Source organism: Emys orbicularis, chromosome 3 (genome assembly GCF_028017835.1).
Source record: "Emys orbicularis isolate rEmyOrb1 chromosome 3, rEmyOrb1.hap1, whole genome shotgun sequence".
In the NCBI taxonomy this organism is placed as follows: domain Eukaryota; kingdom Metazoa; phylum Chordata; order Testudines; family Emydidae; genus Emys; species Emys orbicularis.
Window position 1 is genome coordinate 20,118,994 of NC_088685.1, and position 17,522 is coordinate 20,136,515.

Here is a 17,522-nt window from a genome sequence, read left to right on the forward strand (position 1 = left end):
GTATTATGGGCTTAAAGCCTCAGCTGGGGTAAATGATTGTAGCGTCATTGAAGTACATGATACTGTAGCCATTTATATAAACTGAGCATCAGCCCTTACAAGTTTAATAGGACCTGAATGACTTGAAATATTTACTTTTCTAGGGTGTGCTGATCTCCAAACTCTTGATACTATGCAGCCAATGGAAAGGAAAAGACAGGGCTACATTCATGAGTTGATCCAGACTGAAGAGAGGTACATGGATGATCTTCAGCTTGTCTTAGAGGTGAGAGTTACTTGGAAACAAAAGGTGTTTTAAACAACTGTCAAAGCAAAGTCTCTTATCTTCAATGTCTCTTCTTTATCAGATGATCATTATGACATTTGATTTATAGCTGAGTTGTGTAAATCTATGAAGTCTGAGGGCTTGTCTTCACTGTGGGGGTAAGTCGACCTAAGTTACGCTACTCCAGTTATGTGAATAACGTAGCTGGAGTCAACGTGGCTTAGGTCAACCCTGGTGTCTTCACTGCACTGCGTCGACGGGAGACGCTCTCCGGTTGACTTCCCGTACGCTTGGAGAGCTGGAGTACCGGGGTCGACCGAAGAGTGCTCTGCCATCGATTTAGCGGGTTTTCGCTAGACCAGCCATCCCATATAGACCCTGCGGCGTGGCGTAAAAGGCACCTAGTTCACATTAATGTAGTCCTGTGGGGCAGTTAGAGCACTTTACATAACACACCTCTCTGGCATGCCATGCCGCACAGACAAGCCCTTAGACAGCTATTGTCTGTAGTCATCTTTTAAATAACTCTGCAAGTTCTCCTTTGCTACTACCTTCAGACTATTTTAAGGAAGCCAGCCTATCCCCAGTGCCTTACAGATTTCATTCAAGCCAGTTACTGAATTGCTTGCTCTCGGACTACATTGCTGCTTCAGTATTTATCTTCCTCTCCTAGAGAAACACCCCTTTCCCTCTGGCATTACCCTCAGTTGTGGTTCCTAAAGCAAAAAAACCATTTAAATATTTTTGCAAGTACTGCATATTCTCTCACTTGAGTAACTCTTTTCTCCTAAAGGACCTTCTGACTTAGTATTTAGTATTTATGTATCACCCTTTACCTTCAACGTTGGTCTGAGACACTCAAATATTATGGTGATGAGCACAGTATAAGTACCTATATAGAACAGAATAGTCTATAGAGGTCAAAGTGCTTTATAAATGTTAGCTAGTTCTCACATACTATCAGCATGCGATAGGTAAGTAATGCCTACATTTTATAAGTGGGGGAAACTGAAGCAGCGGTTGAGCAACATGCCCATGGCTGCAGGGGAAACTATCACAGTTCAGGGTAACTGCACCAGTATTCCTCCTCCATGGTCCAGCAAGGGCACCAACTCTTAGGCTGCTTCTCCCCAGCTGTCTCTCCCTCCCTTCTGACCGGGGTTTTTCCAGGATCCACTGTTCCCTGCCTACCCTGGGAGTTGCCCAGCAAGACAGACTGGCTCACCAAACCTTCTCCTGAGAGGGTATAAACAACACAATTACCCACAGTTAATTTACCACACAGCCCTTTCTGAGCAATCACATTTATTCTTAGGGTAAAAACATTACAGTTAAACATTCTTAGCATGTGAGCAAAAGTTAAGTCTTAGGAAGCCATGCTGTGGTGGTGGTAGTTTGGGCTATGCGAAGTTCGTGTAAAGGTGGTGGTGTGATGGGTTGGGTCACAGAAACCCTCTTGGGAGCTGCCACCCGATGTGCCAAGACTACTTCTACCCCGCCTTCCCTGCCAGCTCAGGACTCCAGCACCCTGTCTTGCTGAGCCAGACACTCCCGTCTGCTCCAACAAAGACCCAGGGTCTGAATTACTTGCCCCAAAGCTGCAGGCTTCACTGAAAGCAGATAACAGAAGTGTTCCTGTCTTTAACACTCAGATGCCCAACTCCCAATGGGGTCTAAACCCAAATAAATCCGTTGTACCCTGTATAAAGCTTATGCAGGGTAAACTCATAAATTGTTCGCCCTCTATAACACTGATAGAGAGATATGCACAGTTGTTTGCTCCCCCAGGTATTAACACATACTCTGAGTTAATAAATAAGTAAAAAGTGATTTTATTAAATACAGAAAGCAGGATTTAAGTGGTTCCAAGTAGTAACAGACAGAACAAAGTAAGTCACGAAACAAAATAAAATAAAATGCGCAAATCTATGTCTAATCAAACTGAATGCAGATAATCTCACCCTCAGAGCTGCTTCAGTAATGTTTTTCCTCAGACTGGACACCTTCCAGGCCTGGGCAGAATTCTTTCCCCTGGCACAGCTCTTGTTCCAGCTCAGGTGGTAGCTAGGGGATTCTTCATGATGGCTCCTCCTCCTCCTTTTGTTTTGTTCCACCCCTTTATATATCTTTTGCATAAGGCGGGAATCCTTTGTCCCTCTTTGGGTTTCCACCCCCTCCTTCTCAATGGAAAGACACCAGGTTAAAGATGGATTCCAGTTCAGGTGACATGATCACATGTCACTGCAAGACTTCATTGCCCACTTGCCAGCACACACGTATACAGGAAGACTTACAGGTAAAACACACCCATCTGCAGACAGTTGTCCTGGTTAATGGGAGTCATCAAGATTCCAAACCACCATTAATGGCGCACACTTTGCATAATTACAATAGGCCCTCAGAGTTATATTTCATATTTCTAGTTTCAGATACAAAAGTGGTACATTTATACAAATAAGATGATCACACTCAGTGGATTATAAGCTTTGTAATGATACCTTACAAGAGACCTTTTTGCATTAAACATATCCCAGTTACATTATATTCACTTATTGTCAATTTTTTATAAAATCATATAGACTGCAACGTCACAGGTGAGTTCTTGGACAGGAGCTGTGCAAGCACCAACAGAGTGTACTCTGCTCTTTGGGCTCTGATTAGACTAAATTCTTGAAGCGAGGATGGTCTGTGGTTAGGGTGATAGCCTGGGACTTGGAAAAGCTGGGCTCAGTTCCCAGCTCTGCCATAAACCTCCGGTGTGACCATATGGAGCCATATAAGTACCTAAGAGAGAGATCTAGATAGGCAGAGTTTCCCTCTGGAAACCAGGCATTGGTGTTGGGCTGAGACTCCTGAAAGAAGGGCTTCACCTGCATGCTAGTTAACTGACACTGTTCCAGGACTGGCTGTATATGTATAAATAAAAGAAGTTATGTTTGAGTATACCCCGCCTCTGCCTCTCTGATTTCTTTGCCATGGTGAAGCCCAACTGCAGGGCCCTGACACCTGCTACCACTTAGCAAAGAGGTGATGCTGGTGTCAGAATGGGACACTGCTGTTGGAAGAAGTGGCAACCATAGGAACACACAGGAAGCATCTGTAGGAAGTGATCTGGAAAAAAATTCCATTAAAGAGCTTGCTTGTCTGCAGTGATTCTCAGGAGAAATGAATGGGTGGATACCACAAAGTTCTGAATGCATCAGTGCATTAAGTTTCAAACCATTAATAATTTAAGAAAAGAGAGCTGGCCATGTTCTGCTTTCTCTGTGTTTGAAGTTGCTCACGTGTCTGTTCTCTGACTGTAGGTTTTCCAGAAACGAATGGCTGAATCAGGCTGTCTCACAGAAGAAGAAATGGGATTGATCTTTGTTAACTGGAAGGAGCTCATAATGTCTAATACAAAGTTACATAAGTGAGTACAGCTAGCATGTGTGCCTCCTAAATGAGAGACCACTAATGTCTAAGCTTTCCCCAAAATAATTTATTCTCCCCCTCCACTCTGCAGGAACTGGTTTTATTGTAAGGCCTGCTCGACACTAGAAAATTAGGTTGACATAACTACGTCACTCAGGGGTGTGAAAAATCCACAACCCTGAGCGGCACAGTTATGCCGACCTAAGTTCCTGTGTAGACGGTGCTGGGTCAATGGAAGAATTCTTCCATCAACCTAACTACCACCTCTCGGGGAGGTACCTACGTCGACGGGAGAATTCCTCCTATCAGCGTAGGTAGTGTCTACACTGAAGCGCTACAGCAGCGCAGCTGTGCCACTGTAGCATTTTAAGTGTAGACAAGCCCTCAGTGTTTCTGTTCCTGCTGATTATTTCCCACTTGATAATCCTGCTATGTCAATTCAAAGCATTTAAGTATAATGTCACAAAGAGAGGGTTATGAGAGGGAAAGGAACAAACAACGAGAGCAGATGAACTTTTAACAGAAGGCCTTAGAAATAAAGAATATGTGAGGAAAATATATAAAACATGTTTTTCAGAGTTTTCTGAGAGTGAATTTTTGCAATGACAAATCTATTAATTATTTACTGTAAGGTGGGATGATGCTATATGCATGTACAGGGTTAAATCAGACTAGATCAGCATTTCTCAAACTGGAGGTCTGACCTAAAAGGGGATTGCAAGGCTATTGTAGAAGGGTCTTCAGAGTGGCAGCTGCTGGCTGGGCGCCCAGCTCTGAAGGCAGCACCACCGCCAGGCGCAGCACAGAAGCAAAGGTGGCATGCTACGGCAGGAGGCGGGGGAAGTCACCACTTTTTGTGGGGGGTCGTCACAGCCTGAAATATTTTTAAAGGGGGTCCCAGCAAAATATTTTTTGAGAACCCCTGGACTAGATGATTATGATGGTCCCTTCTGACCTTAAAGTCTGTGGAGGCCAGTGGTTGCACTGTTTGTCCAAAAACACCTTGAAGGGGAGGGAGAAGCATTCCCACTGTTTCAGATATCACTTCCTCAGCAATCTACATCTGTTAAGCAAGTCTGTCCGTACAGCACGCGGTGCCAGCATTCAGTCAGATTTGTGATACATCCGGGGCCTAACAGTGCTGGAAGGGAGGTTTTTTTCCTGTAGGAACTCGATGATACTGAGTGGAATCAGGAATCCACCTGTCTGACAGATGGACATTCTGAGGCTCCAGGATTAGGCCACTTCTGAATTACAGAGTCAAACTGTGAAATTCTCTCCTCTGCAGAGCCCTGCGTGTGCGTAAGAAGACAGGAGGAGAAAAAATGCCTGTGCAGATGATTGGGGACATCCTGGCTGCCGAGCTCTCTCACATGCAGGCCTATATCAGATTCTGCAGTTGCCAACTCAATGGAGCTGCATTGCTGCAACAGAAAACAGATGAAGAAACAGAGTTCAAAGACTTCTTAAAGGTATTCTATTCACTAGCTTCCATACTGGATCCCAGTCTCCTTTCCCCTGATGGCAGGGCATGTTCAAAAGCCTGTCCAACCAAAGGTAGACTTGTCCAGAAAAATCCAGGATTTCAGAATCCTTCCTGCATAGATACAATCCTCTGCTTTCCTATGAATCTGATATGCTGATAGTGTTAACACGCAGTGACAGTTGCTGTAGAACCTGTTCTTCAGTCTTGTTCTCTTGCGAGTGTTTTATTCCATTTTCCATTCCACTGCTTTACATTAATCCAGCATAGATGCTGCACCTTCCAAGTTACAGTGCTTGTGTGTGCCTTACTTTCAAGATTCATGCTACCAAAGAGGTTGGAGTTGATTGATTTGGACTGCAAGGCTTGTTGTTTTAAACACCCTGCATAACTTGCAAAATCAATGAGCTGTTGCTGGATTGTGCTGTTTTGGACTGTGTGATTTCAGTAGGTGCGAGGACTTCACAAAAGCGAGACATGCGCCATGAGGCTAACAGTGAGCATAAGGTTACATAAAATAACTAGGAGTAAGGAAATGCTGCTGCAGCTCAGGTGATGAGATGTCTTTGATGAAGGGCAGTCAGCTGTGAAGGGGAAAAGGCCAAAACATTTGACACACAGTTTGGTTGGTTTTTTTTTAACAAACTTTTCCGGAGCCTTATGTAAAATAAAAACTAAGTCCGCTTTAAATGATAGGGTTTTTGGTGACTACAGGAGCTTCACTTTCCTGGCTTATGTCAGCAGAATGTCTCAGGGTTTGTCTACACTGAAATTAGTCACCAGTGGCTGGCTTGCGGCAGCTGCCTGGGGCTCATGGGACTGGGGCTATGCGGCTGTTTAACGGCAGTGTAAACGTTCAGGCTCAGGCTGCAGCCCAAGCTCTGGGACCCTCCCACCTCGCATGGTCCTAGAGCCTGGGCTCCAGCCCGAGCCCGAACATCTACACCACAATTAAAGAGCCCCTTAGCCCAAGCCCTAGGACCAGCTAGCATGGGCTTTAATTGAAGGGTAGAGTAGACATACCCTCAGTACCTATTGGGTCGCCCGCCCACTGCTAAAGGATCCCCCCCCCAGCCTAAGGGGAGGACCCACAGGACCTAAAACCCAAATGATTACGGGGGACAACTAATGTAAAAACAGGGACAGGAGTGCGATTAAAGGGTCAAAAGAAGGGAACCTGACGGGGACACCGAGCAGAGAACCCCGGACAGGGCCCACTGCTCCTCAAAGGTGTCAAGGGAGCCAGTGGTCGCCGCCCAGAGGAACTCTGCCCGGATACGCGAACGGACAGAGGATCGGAAACAGGCCCCACAGTCACAGGAACCTCCATCGGCCAACCCCCTCTCCCTGGTTTTATAGATGGCCTGTTTAGCCAGGGCCAAGAGGAAGTTGACCAGGAGGTCCCGTGACTTTGTGGGGCCACGGATAGGGAGTGCATAAATGAGAAGGTGAGGGGAAAAGTGTAACCAAAAACGCAACATAATGTTGGTGAGGAGCCGGTGTAGGGGCTGCAACCTGGCACACTCTAAGTAAATGTGAGCCAGGGTCTCCCTCACGCCGCAGAAAGGACAGGTGTCAGGGACAGGGGTAAACTGCGCCAAGTACACACCCGTGCTCACGGCCCCATGAAGGAGCCGCCAACTGACATCGCCGGCGGGCCTCGGGACCAGGGTGGAATAGAGGCTGGCCCACCGGGGCTTCTCACCCTCGACAGGTAGAATGACAGTTCTCTAATTCTTTGCCATTAGTTCTAAATGTAAATGCACTGTGATTTTTCACCTATATGAGCTCTAGGATTTCTTGCAGTAACTGGGAAGATTAATTCTATCAGGCACTGTTCAGTGCAGCGATGCAAGTAGTTCCTTTTATTTCTTAATCAGTAATGCAATGTCTCTGGATTACACCATAGAAACTAGCCTCTGACCCTCGCTGTAAAGGAATGCCGCTCTCCAGCTTCCTGCTGAAGCCTATGCAGAGGATTACACGCTACCCTCTGCTCATAAAGAGTGTGAGTATCCTGGGTTTGTAAAATTCTGAATCTTGTAGCATTTTAAATTTGATTTCTGTAGCAGTATAACTGCGGTTGCAAAAACAGAGAAAGCATTGTCATGTAATAAGGATTTCTTTATAAGTGTTTCACATCTGGTGCCTATCCTTACCTGGGTTTTTATCTCTGTCTGTTTCTGTTTCCTCCCTTCTGATCCCAACCAGATTCTGGAGAATACCCCAGAAAACCACCCAGATCACAGTAATCTCAAACTGGCCTTGGAACGCGCAGAGGAGCTGTGTTCTCAAGTTAATGAAGGCGTGCGTGAGAAAGAGAACTCAGACAGGCTGGAGTGGATACAGTCCCATGTACAGTGTGAAGGACTTGCTGAGGTAACTGGCTTAGCTAGTGCTTGGGTGGCTGGTATATAGAGGGCTGTATTGTAGAGCCCTTTAAAATTAATTTACACAGAAACCAAGTAGGAAAAAATAAGTGGGAGTGGCATGTTCTGCCTGCTAGCATTACCTGAGCTCTACCCACTTGTGATCTCAAAGGGAGCTGCCACTCAGTAGATTGTGGGGATATCCATAATATGATTATCCCTCCCCTTTCTTGCCTGCTTTGAGCAACAATGAAATTGCTGACATTTTAAACTGGTACCATTAAGCTTCAGTTAATATTAATTGAAGCAATTTCTCACTCTTCAGATTTTGCTTAAGCTGCCAGCAGACTGAGGCAGATGTTCCTATGTGGTAGTACTCTTTGTCCACATTTTTGAAGTTTTTCTTCACAACAATAAGAGTCTAGAAACTATTTTTAAACTTAATTCTCGAGCACAAGATGGCAGCCACTAGGGAAACGTTTCAGCTCACTGGCCCAGTCAAACCCCTGCATTTGTGGTCTTAAAGCCTTAAACTAATGTTTTTCATTGAGAATAGGGCTGAAACCACTACAGCTTATGAGGAAGTTGACTTCTCTTAAGACTTGCTAGGATTCTTTCCCATGTACTGTAAACTACTGGGGGAAATACACAAGAATTCTACATGCATTAAACAAAGTGAGTAGGATTTTGAGGGTCATAACCAATAATCACTCTGAAGACAATCAGGAAATGATGCACATAATACCCAGCACTGCTGCTACTCATATATTGATTATATCTCTCTTAGCAACCGATTTTCAACTCCATTACAAACTGCCTGGGTCCCCGAAAGCTCCTGCACAGCGGCAAGCTCTACAAAACAAAGAGCAATAAGGAACTATACGGCTTCCTCTTCAATGACTTCCTGCTCCTTACCTACATGGTCAAGCAGTTTGTTTCTTCAGGGTCAGATAAACTGTTCAGCCCCAAGTCCCACTCTCAGTTCAAAATGTATAAAATGGTGAGTGAATTATAAAGCAGATCAGTAGTTCTTGATCTCTTCATAGGAATCCTGTTCTCTCTCTCGCTCTGCGTTGATGCATTATCTAGTGCTGCTTGATTAGTCACGGTTGTACTGAATATTGCACAGTCTCGACTGTATTGGGTGTCATTATCAGTCTTTGGGACTGAACGTTGACTGTGTGGGGATATTCTCTCAGTGGATACACAACCCCTATGCAGGGAATGTGAGTATGCTGAAGAGAGAGCCCTCCTTGCATCGATTTTATAAACGCCTCCTTCTGCTTCGTAGTCAAGTACCTCCACAGTACTCTGTGGCCAATCTGGTCAGAAACAGGAACCTGAGGAGAGGCTCTTAAATCCACATTAATATTCGTTCATTCATTGATTTTGAAGACAAGGAGAGCTGCATGGTGCTCAGTGTTTTTGAAAATTAGGCCACTTACTTAGGAGCCTAAATGTTGACATGGGACCCTTACTTTAGTCTCCTGTTCTTGAAAATGTGGGCCTCTGTGTCCAACCCCTGTATGCTTCCCAATGAGTGCTCACAGTGCTCCTGAGGAGGGTAGGTAAGTAGCCCCATTTTCCGATGGGGAAACCAAAGATGCTGAGAGGTTAAGTGATTTGCCCAAAGCCACACACTAAGTCTGTGATAAAGTTGGGAGTAAAAAGCAGAAACTCCTGTTTCCAAGTCTTGCCTTAGTCCATGCTCTGTCTCTGCTTATACAGCTCTTCCCCTTTCATAAAGCACTTTTCTTAGGTAGTAAGGTTGTGTTTTAGCCCTGTATTCGCTGGTTTATCTCTTAGTCCTAGAAAGAGGTGCTAAAATCTTTAAATATTGATCTGTCTGTTTTTCTGGTGTCCTGAGAGGGGTGTTCACTTTTTTTAGCAAAAGAAGACATATTTAAATATCATAGTTTTGTTTCTGCTTATCATCTCGGTGAGTTTGCCACAGCGAGGTTTGCCTTTCCTGCATGTTTTTCAGCCTGTTTTCCTTAATGAAGTCCTAGTGAAATTGCCAACCGACCCTTCAAGTGATGAGCCAGTTTTCCATATCTCCCACATTGACAGAGTCTACACGCTAAAAACAGACAATATTAATGAGAGGTGAGTACTGGAAATGCTGAGCCTTTTGAGGCCTGGGTGAGCCCTATGGAAGAAAATAATATTTAAGCCAGACACTCCGGTGGCTCTTTGCGGTTTAAGGGCAGCAGAACTTCTACCAGATTACTCCTCTGTACACGAATGTGGGAGTGCTTACACCGTGCAGAACTCACTTCAGACACACCTGGACAAGCGGAAGGCATGGGGAAGCTTTCCATTGACTCACTGAGTGTTAGATCAGACCCATGGTGAGCATTCAGCCAAGATCTGGCTCCCTATCAAGTCTGTAAAAATTTGTCTCTCAATTCAGGGGGGTTCCTTCTGGACTCAGAACACACAGTGGAACTTGTAAATACTTTTCTCACCTGCAGGTACACAGAGAGAGCCTGTTTTGCCCTCATCATGCTGGTCTTAATCAGGATGAACTGCTTTGAAGTCAGTGGAATTACAAGCTGGTGTGGGAGGAGGGTCTTTGTAATAAGCCATCAGCTCTTCTTAGCTACATTTTTGTCTGTGCTGAAAGGCTGATGTCTTACCATACCTCTGCTGTCAGCAAATATATGTGTAACCCACTAGCAGTGTGTCTGCAGTTCCCTCTAGTGCTGTTCCACAGAGAGGATGACAACTTATTACAGCTATCCGTAACGCCATTAGCTGAAGTGGAAGAGGTCTGTGTGGTGGATCTAAAGGTTTCAATCCTGCTGATGACCCGTGTATCAATATGATACAGCTAGTGGAATTCATTTTTTTCAGTTTGCTTTTTTGAAAACCTAGAAAATTACACACAAAAAATTGCGTTAAAAGAACATTTTTAAGGCTGCAATGTCAACCACTCAAAAGTTAGAGGTCCTGAGGAAAAAGTAGTACGTGATCACGTAGTTAAAGACCATATCCTAATGTAGACACACACGGGGACTGAACTAAGGGTGCACGGGCATCCCTAATTGTGGCATTTCTTAACTCTTGAGTGCTTGACTTTGCAATCTTAATAATGTTTTTTTAACATAGTGGTTTTGTGTGTAATATTCCATGTATAGGCTACCCACATGTGCCAGACTAATTTTTAGTTCATGTCTTTTTCCTGATACATAATTAGCACAGGCTTCTCTTTGTCTAGACCAACATATTGTGTAAAATTGATTCACCCTTTGGAGAAGGTTTAAATTACACTAAAAATGTTGTTCTCCATAAAATTGATTGCAAAATTCTCAGCCTGTGTGAGATTCACCCCACTCATCGCTACTCACACCACATACCAGTACCAGAGCACACGTTACCAGCTAAGGAGGTGGCTGGTGCCACTGCTCTGGACTGGGTCGGGTAGGCAAGAGACCATTTTTCTGACGATTTCCCATGGTAGTTGGGGGCAATGGACCAGGCTTCTGCTAGGTCCCCTTACTCCAAAGATGGCTACAAAGGCACCTTCACAAAGCCCATAAAGGGGGGAGCACATCCTAACCTTCACTTTGTTAGACTCCCAAGAGCTCAATCTAATTGGAATATCACTATGAAGCAGGTTTTCCAGTCCCATAATCGTTCTCATGGTTCTTCTCTGAACCCCCTCCAATTTATCAACATCCTTCTTGAATTGTGGGCACCACTATTCCAGCAGCAGTCACACCAGTGCCAAATACAGAGGTAAAATAACCTCTCTACTTGTGCTTGAGATTCCCGTTTATGCATCTCAGAATCACATGAGCTTTTTCGGCCATAGTGTCACACTGGGAGCTCATGTTCAGCTGATTATCCAATACAACCCCCAAATCTTTTTCAGAGTTGCTGCTTCCCAGGATAGAATCCCCCTTCCTGTAAGGACTGGCTACAGTCTTTGTTCCTGGGTTATCCATTTACAGTTAGCCATAATTTTACATCAAATGAATAGATGATGGGTGGACCCTCGTGGTCAAGGAGACCTAAGATCAGGTTAGCTCAAAAGAAGGGAACAAAAAAATTTGACTTGAATTAGAGACAGAGAGATTTATTAAGTGTTGCTGGAATAACGACAAGATTCTTAGCTCCAAAATGACTCTGCAGGGATTAATTTTCACAGGACGGCCTGGGTCCAGAAGATCAAAGGAGCATCGGAGCAGTATATCGAAACCGAGAAGAAGAAACGGGAAAAAGCTTATCAAGGTACAAAATGTGGGCGCTGGCCGAAAAGGGTGCAGGGCTCTCGTGTGCCTGGAAGGATTTCAGGGTCTTCTCTTGAGGAAGCAGCTTCCAAGATGGTTGAGCTAATGTCCCTCTTCTAAACGATTAACTCTCGACTGGGAGTGTAGGTGCTATTGCATGGCTGAGTGTGTAACTTGTATTTTAATAGAAAGGGTCTCTACATATCAACTGACTACATCATCTGTTCCAAATGGGACAAATTAAGGTAATATTGTTGCCAGTTTTATTTGTACTGTCAAGCTGTTTATTAATTCTGATTTTCTTTTCCAGCACGCTCACAGAAGAGCTCAGGAATAGGACGCTTGATGGTACATGTGATTGAAGCCACAGAGTTGAAAGCCTGTAAACCTAATGGTAATAATTTAGGGGTGGAAGGCTAGAACATTCTAAGAGGAGGGTTAAGAGTTCATTGAGTCAGGCAAAAGTGCAGATTTCAGTGACAGCTTCTGCAGGTGGCTCTCAGGGATGCAGTGGGGTAACGTGTCTCTGCTGTACTAGTGAATAGAATAATAGAATATCAGGGTTGGAAGGGACCTCAGGAGGTCATCTAGTCCAACCCCCTGCTCAAAGCAGAACCAACCCCAACTAAATCATCCCAGCCAGGGCTTTGTCAAGCCTGACCTTAAAAACCTCTAAGGAAGGAGATTCCACCACCTCCCTAGATAACCCATTCCAGTGTTTCACCACCCTCCTAGTGAAAAAGTTTTTCCTAATATCCAACCTAAACCTCCCCCACTGTAACTTGAGACCATTACCCCTTGTTCTGTCATCTGGTACCACTGAGAACAGTCTAGATCCATCCTCTTTGGAACCCCCTTTCAGGTAGTTGAAAGCAGCTATCAAATCCCCCCTCATTCTTCTCTTCTGCAGACTAAACAGTCTCAGTTCCCTCAGCCTCTCCTCATAAGTCATGTGCTCCAGCCCTCTAATCATTTTTGTTGCCCTCTGCTGGACTCTCCAATTTTTCCACATCCTTCTTGTAGTGTGGGGCCCAAAACTGGACACAGTACTCCAGATGAGGCCTCACCAATGTAGAATAGAGGGGAATGATCACGTCCCTCGATCTGCTGGCAATGCCCCTACGTATATAGCCCCAAATGCCGTTAGCCTTCTTGGCAACAAGGGCACACTGTTGACTCATATCCAGCTTCTTGTCCACTGTAACCCCTAGGTCCTTTTCTGCAGAACTGCTGCCTATCCACTCAGTCCCTAGTCTGTAGCAGTACACGGGATTCTTCCGTCCTAAGTGCAGGACTCTGCACTTGTCCTTGTTGAACCTCATCAGGTTTCTTTTGGCCCAATCCTTTAATTTGTCTAGGTCCTTCTGTATCCTATCCCTACCCTCCAGCGTATCTACCACTCCTTCCAGTTTAGTGTCATCTGCAAACTTGCTGAGAGTGCAGTCCACGCCATCCTCCAGATCATTAATACTTGTTGCCTAACCCAAGCTTTTGGGATGGCAGCACAGAATGCACCTTCAAACAGCAGTCACAATAGGAGAGAGGTTTTTGTATTGGGCTGTACATTTGTGTAAATCCAGCCTCTGAGGAAGACTTTTACTTTGAAGAATAAGATGAAGAACAAGAGAAACGTGAGAGAGCTTTGGTTGTGGTCTGGCTCTTTTGTGTGTTCCTATTAATAAAGACTCTTCAGTGCTAGATCCGCTTAGGGAAAAGCATTTCACCGTTTGTTCTATGCTTAGGGAAAAGCAATCCGTATTGTGAAATCAGCATGGGGTCGCAGAGCTATTCCACCAGGACGCTGCAGGACACTTTGAACCCTAAGTGGAACTTCAATTGTCAGTTCTTCATTAAGGACCTTTATCAGGATGTGCTGTGTATCACCATGTTTGACCGGGATCAGTTCTCACCTGATGGTAGGTGTAAACATTTTTTCAGGACATGGAGAATTCTTTGATCATTTTGATTATGCTGCATGTTTTCCTCCCAAATAGCCACAAGGGCTTAACGTGTGGTCCCACTCCGAGAAAAAGACACTTTCTTACTCAATAGGTATGTTAGCCCTGCAAAGTCAGCACAGCTCTGGGTGATCAAGCTGGATTCTATTCGGTCTTGTCCATCAACAACAGAATTGTTTCTTTTCAGTCAGTTACACCTGTCTAAGCCCCTGGAGGAAAATGGGGCTGCAGAGGTGTCACTGAAGGCAGAATGTGTTCCCTTCATTGCTGGTTGTGATGCATGAGAAAGAATTCCGCTTGAGTCTCAGATCCCAGGTTACATTGGCAGAGCTGGCAGTTGGAAAAAACATTTTTTTATCTGTAAGCTGAGCACATTTGATATTGAAACCATTAACTCACAATAAACAGGGGACCTCCCAATGCCATTTTTAGTGACATTTCAAGGTAGAACCTTACTTTTATACACGCAGTACTACTGCTATACATATAGCAGTATGCATAAGGTTGCCAGGATGAAAGCTGTATCCTTGTAAGCACTCCTGTCGGACTGTTGTTCAGAATCATCATTCCTCATGGAGAGAATAAAATATATAAATCTAATTAAAAGTGGCTGAATTAAGGCAGTTAAACCCCTTGGTTTTCTTCTTGGCACGGCAACTGATTCATTGTGAAAACTTGGGCAAGTCACTTAGCTTTTCTCTGTCTCCATCTGTAAGATGAGAATATTTGTATCTGAAAGGGATGGTATCAGAAATGAACTGATGTTTGTGAAGCATTTTGAGATCCTTAGATCAAAGACATTAGTGCAAAGTATCATTTCTAATATTTTTTTTAGCTCTGTGCTTCTAGAGCTCTATCTATCTAGCAAAAAGTCCCTTTCGTCTTCTCAATTGTGCAGGATGATTGTACTGGCTAAGCAGCAGGCTGACCTGTTCAGGAGTAAGGCAGGGACAGGTCTGAATCAGGGAGTAAAGATTGGAGAAGGAGCACTTGTGCTTGCTGAGGTGTTACTCTTTAGTATCGTTCTCTTACTTCCTGTGACTGGGAGTTACTACACCCATAAAAATTCAAGCCTTGTATGATAAATACATCAACAGTAATTGGAACAACTCAATTGCCTAACGTAAGAATGGCCATACTGGGTCAGACCAATGGTCCATCTAGCCCAATATTCTGTCTCCAGCAGTGGCCAGTGCCAGATACATCAGAGGGAATGAACAGAACAGGGCAATTATCAAGTGATCCATACCCTGTTTTCCAGTCCCAGCTTCTGGCAGTCACAGGCTTAGGAACTCCCAGAACATGGGGTAATCTAAACTAATCTAGTCTACTGTGGGACGTAGTCATGGCTAGGGGATTCCAAGGAAAGTGCACTAGGCACTTTGAGAAACTCTTGAGCACTAGGTGATGATCCAAGAAGTCTTTCTCAGCTCTGACATCTGTGATAGGTGTCCATTTATCTTTATATTACATAGACCTATTGAGCCGTTCTAAATGCTTGTCTAATCTTAGTGCTTTGCCTTGTTTGCTCAGGTTTTCAAATCTAAGATTTATAGCTAATGCTGTTCACTTACATTTGTTCAACAGATTTCTTGGGTCGCACCGAAGTTCCAGTAGCAAAAATCAGAACAGAACAGGAGAGCAAGGGACCTACAACTAAACATTTACTGCTGCATGAGGTTCCAACCGGGGAGGTTTGGGTCCGCTTTGATTTGCAGCTCTTTGAGCAGAAAACACTCCTTTAAGAAAACATTTTTATTTTACAAAGGACAAAGCTGACAGCTTGGCCACCTCCACCAGAGCTGAAAGCATTTTACAAATCAATCATCAGCCCAAGCCAGTTACTGAGCAAGAATTCCTGTTGCATCATCATCTTCCTAATTATCCGTTGTATATGATTTCTTTGCTGCATCCTAAGTTGCTGGTGATCTATGCAAATGCAAAATATACTGTATATAAGATACTGTAGCTCAGTGCCTTTTTGTTGATTAATATTGACATTTTTGTTGTGTTCAGATGCCAATGTTTCCGTTTTCAGGGCCATAAAAAGTATTAAATAGTATCTTGGCATCAGATGTATGTATATATAATGTTACCGCTTAGTCTAACATATAGACTGAGGAATGGTTTAGTTGAAGGCTACAATCATTCCATTTGAAATCTGAAAAGTTATATCCACTGGAATATTCCCTTCTCAGGGTGTTAATTATAGGGATTAAATGCTGAAGCCTTTGCACTTGAGGAGGCTCTAAAATGCTGTATGTTCTTTTAAAAAAAATAATCAAATGCAGTTCTTTACTTGACACAGTTCTGCACTGAATAAGAAATTGCAACTTGATTTTTCTTTCTGGTTCGGTTGTATTAATCATTTCTGGCAGAGACAATGTGGTTAAAAAGAGTAAGTAAAAAAAATGATTTATTTTAAATACTGTGTGCAACCTACAATAATGTGGAAGAATATTTTTCAACTTTTAATTTTCCTAAATTATTTGTGTAAAATTACTTGGTTTTGCAGATCTCCGTGGGATGTGCATCTTTATGCTTTGTCATTGCCAACATGTACATACAGAGTGAAAAATATAAGTTTATTAATGTAATTTGTCTACATATATTTACTGATGCATATTGATTTTTAAAAAATATATTTTATTGTACAGGTGAATGGGAAATAACGGGAAGTAACTTACAAGGACTAAATTCAAGGAAAGACTATTAAAATGTAAATTTTGTTTGCTATGGGAACTGCTAGTGCAGTAGGGGTTTGTAGAACTGAAATTTGTTGCAAGCAAAATCTTCCTCCCCACATGAAAATCAGGAATGGTAAAAGGGGGTTTGTTTTTCAAAGTGTTTGACAAATAGTAACCATGTTATTGCATCCTGAATTTGCCTTGTGGACATTTAAGCATTGCATTCAGTTCCAGACAATGAGTGAATTTGTATCCCACAGGTGCTACAATACCTAATAATGCCTAACAGAGTTTCAAACCTGATTACCAGCCTGAAGGCCCTTTCTTTGCTGGACTTAAGTCAGACCCTCTGTTACTTTTAACAGTTTTCTGTGGTTCAATTTTTCTAGTCCTAAATAAAAAAAAATATCTTGGCAGCTTTTGAGAGATTGTGTCTATCTAATTGATGGGAATCATGTTTGTTTTATACATCTTAAGGGGACAGCATTTTGTTGTGAGAAAATAAGGTGTGATTGCCAAACCTTTGCATTTTGTATTTAATTGCAACCTACCCCTAGTGAGACGGGGTAATGGCCCAATATTTTAAAGGTATTGAAACTATTCAATTTGTAGAATATTGGCAGAAGTTAATACAGCTGGAATGGTAAGTACTGGTCTTCCAGGAATATGCACCTTCTATTTCCATGCCTGGTGGGGGTAACTCAGTCTTTCTAGGACCATTGTTGTTAAGTCATCTCAGTTTGTGCACCTTATAAGTCTCCAGCAGAAAGTCTTTCAAACGTGGTATGATATTAGTAAGCAAACTTATTTTATACTTCACACGCATATGTTTATTTTCACTTACAAAGTTTTAACAGTGAAGTAAATACCAGCTCAAACAGTTGCTTGAGAATGTTGTTTAACTACTATAGAAGCTACACTTACCTTCCTCCATCAAACTGAGGTTGGCTGGCCAGAGACACTTTGATTTGCTCGTTATTCAGACAGAGGATTTGTTTTTGAGATTCTCAAGGTGCCCCATCCTCAAAGTTCTAGCCTACTGAAAAATAAACAAGATCTGGAACTAGTAAGTGAATGTTGGTCTCCTTCAGGGTCATGAAAAGGACAACCC

General features: G+C 43.4%; 1 protein-coding gene across 1 annotated transcript in view; it reads left to right on the forward strand.

Annotated features, from left to right (window-relative positions):
- The window catches only part of ITSN2 (intersectin 2), a 117,626-nt gene extending 102,157 nt beyond the window's left edge, over window positions 1-15,469 (forward strand). Inside the window, exons 29-39 of the mRNA XM_065401027.1 lie at window positions 144-265; window positions 3,571-3,677; window positions 4,968-5,151; window positions 7,072-7,170; window positions 7,374-7,541; window positions 8,319-8,531; window positions 9,516-9,637; window positions 11,685-11,767; window positions 12,077-12,160; window positions 13,509-13,682; window positions 15,312-15,469. Coding sequence (XP_065257099.1) covers window positions 144-265; window positions 3,571-3,677; window positions 4,968-5,151; window positions 7,072-7,170; window positions 7,374-7,541; window positions 8,319-8,531; window positions 9,516-9,637; window positions 11,685-11,767; window positions 12,077-12,160; window positions 13,509-13,682; window positions 15,312-15,469 — 1,514 coding nt within the window. The remainder of the gene's footprint in view (window positions 1-143; window positions 266-3,570; window positions 3,678-4,967; window positions 5,152-7,071; window positions 7,171-7,373; window positions 7,542-8,318; window positions 8,532-9,515; window positions 9,638-11,684; window positions 11,768-12,076; window positions 12,161-13,508; window positions 13,683-15,311) is intronic.
- The last annotated feature ends 2,053 nt before the right edge of the window (window positions 15,470-17,522 follow it).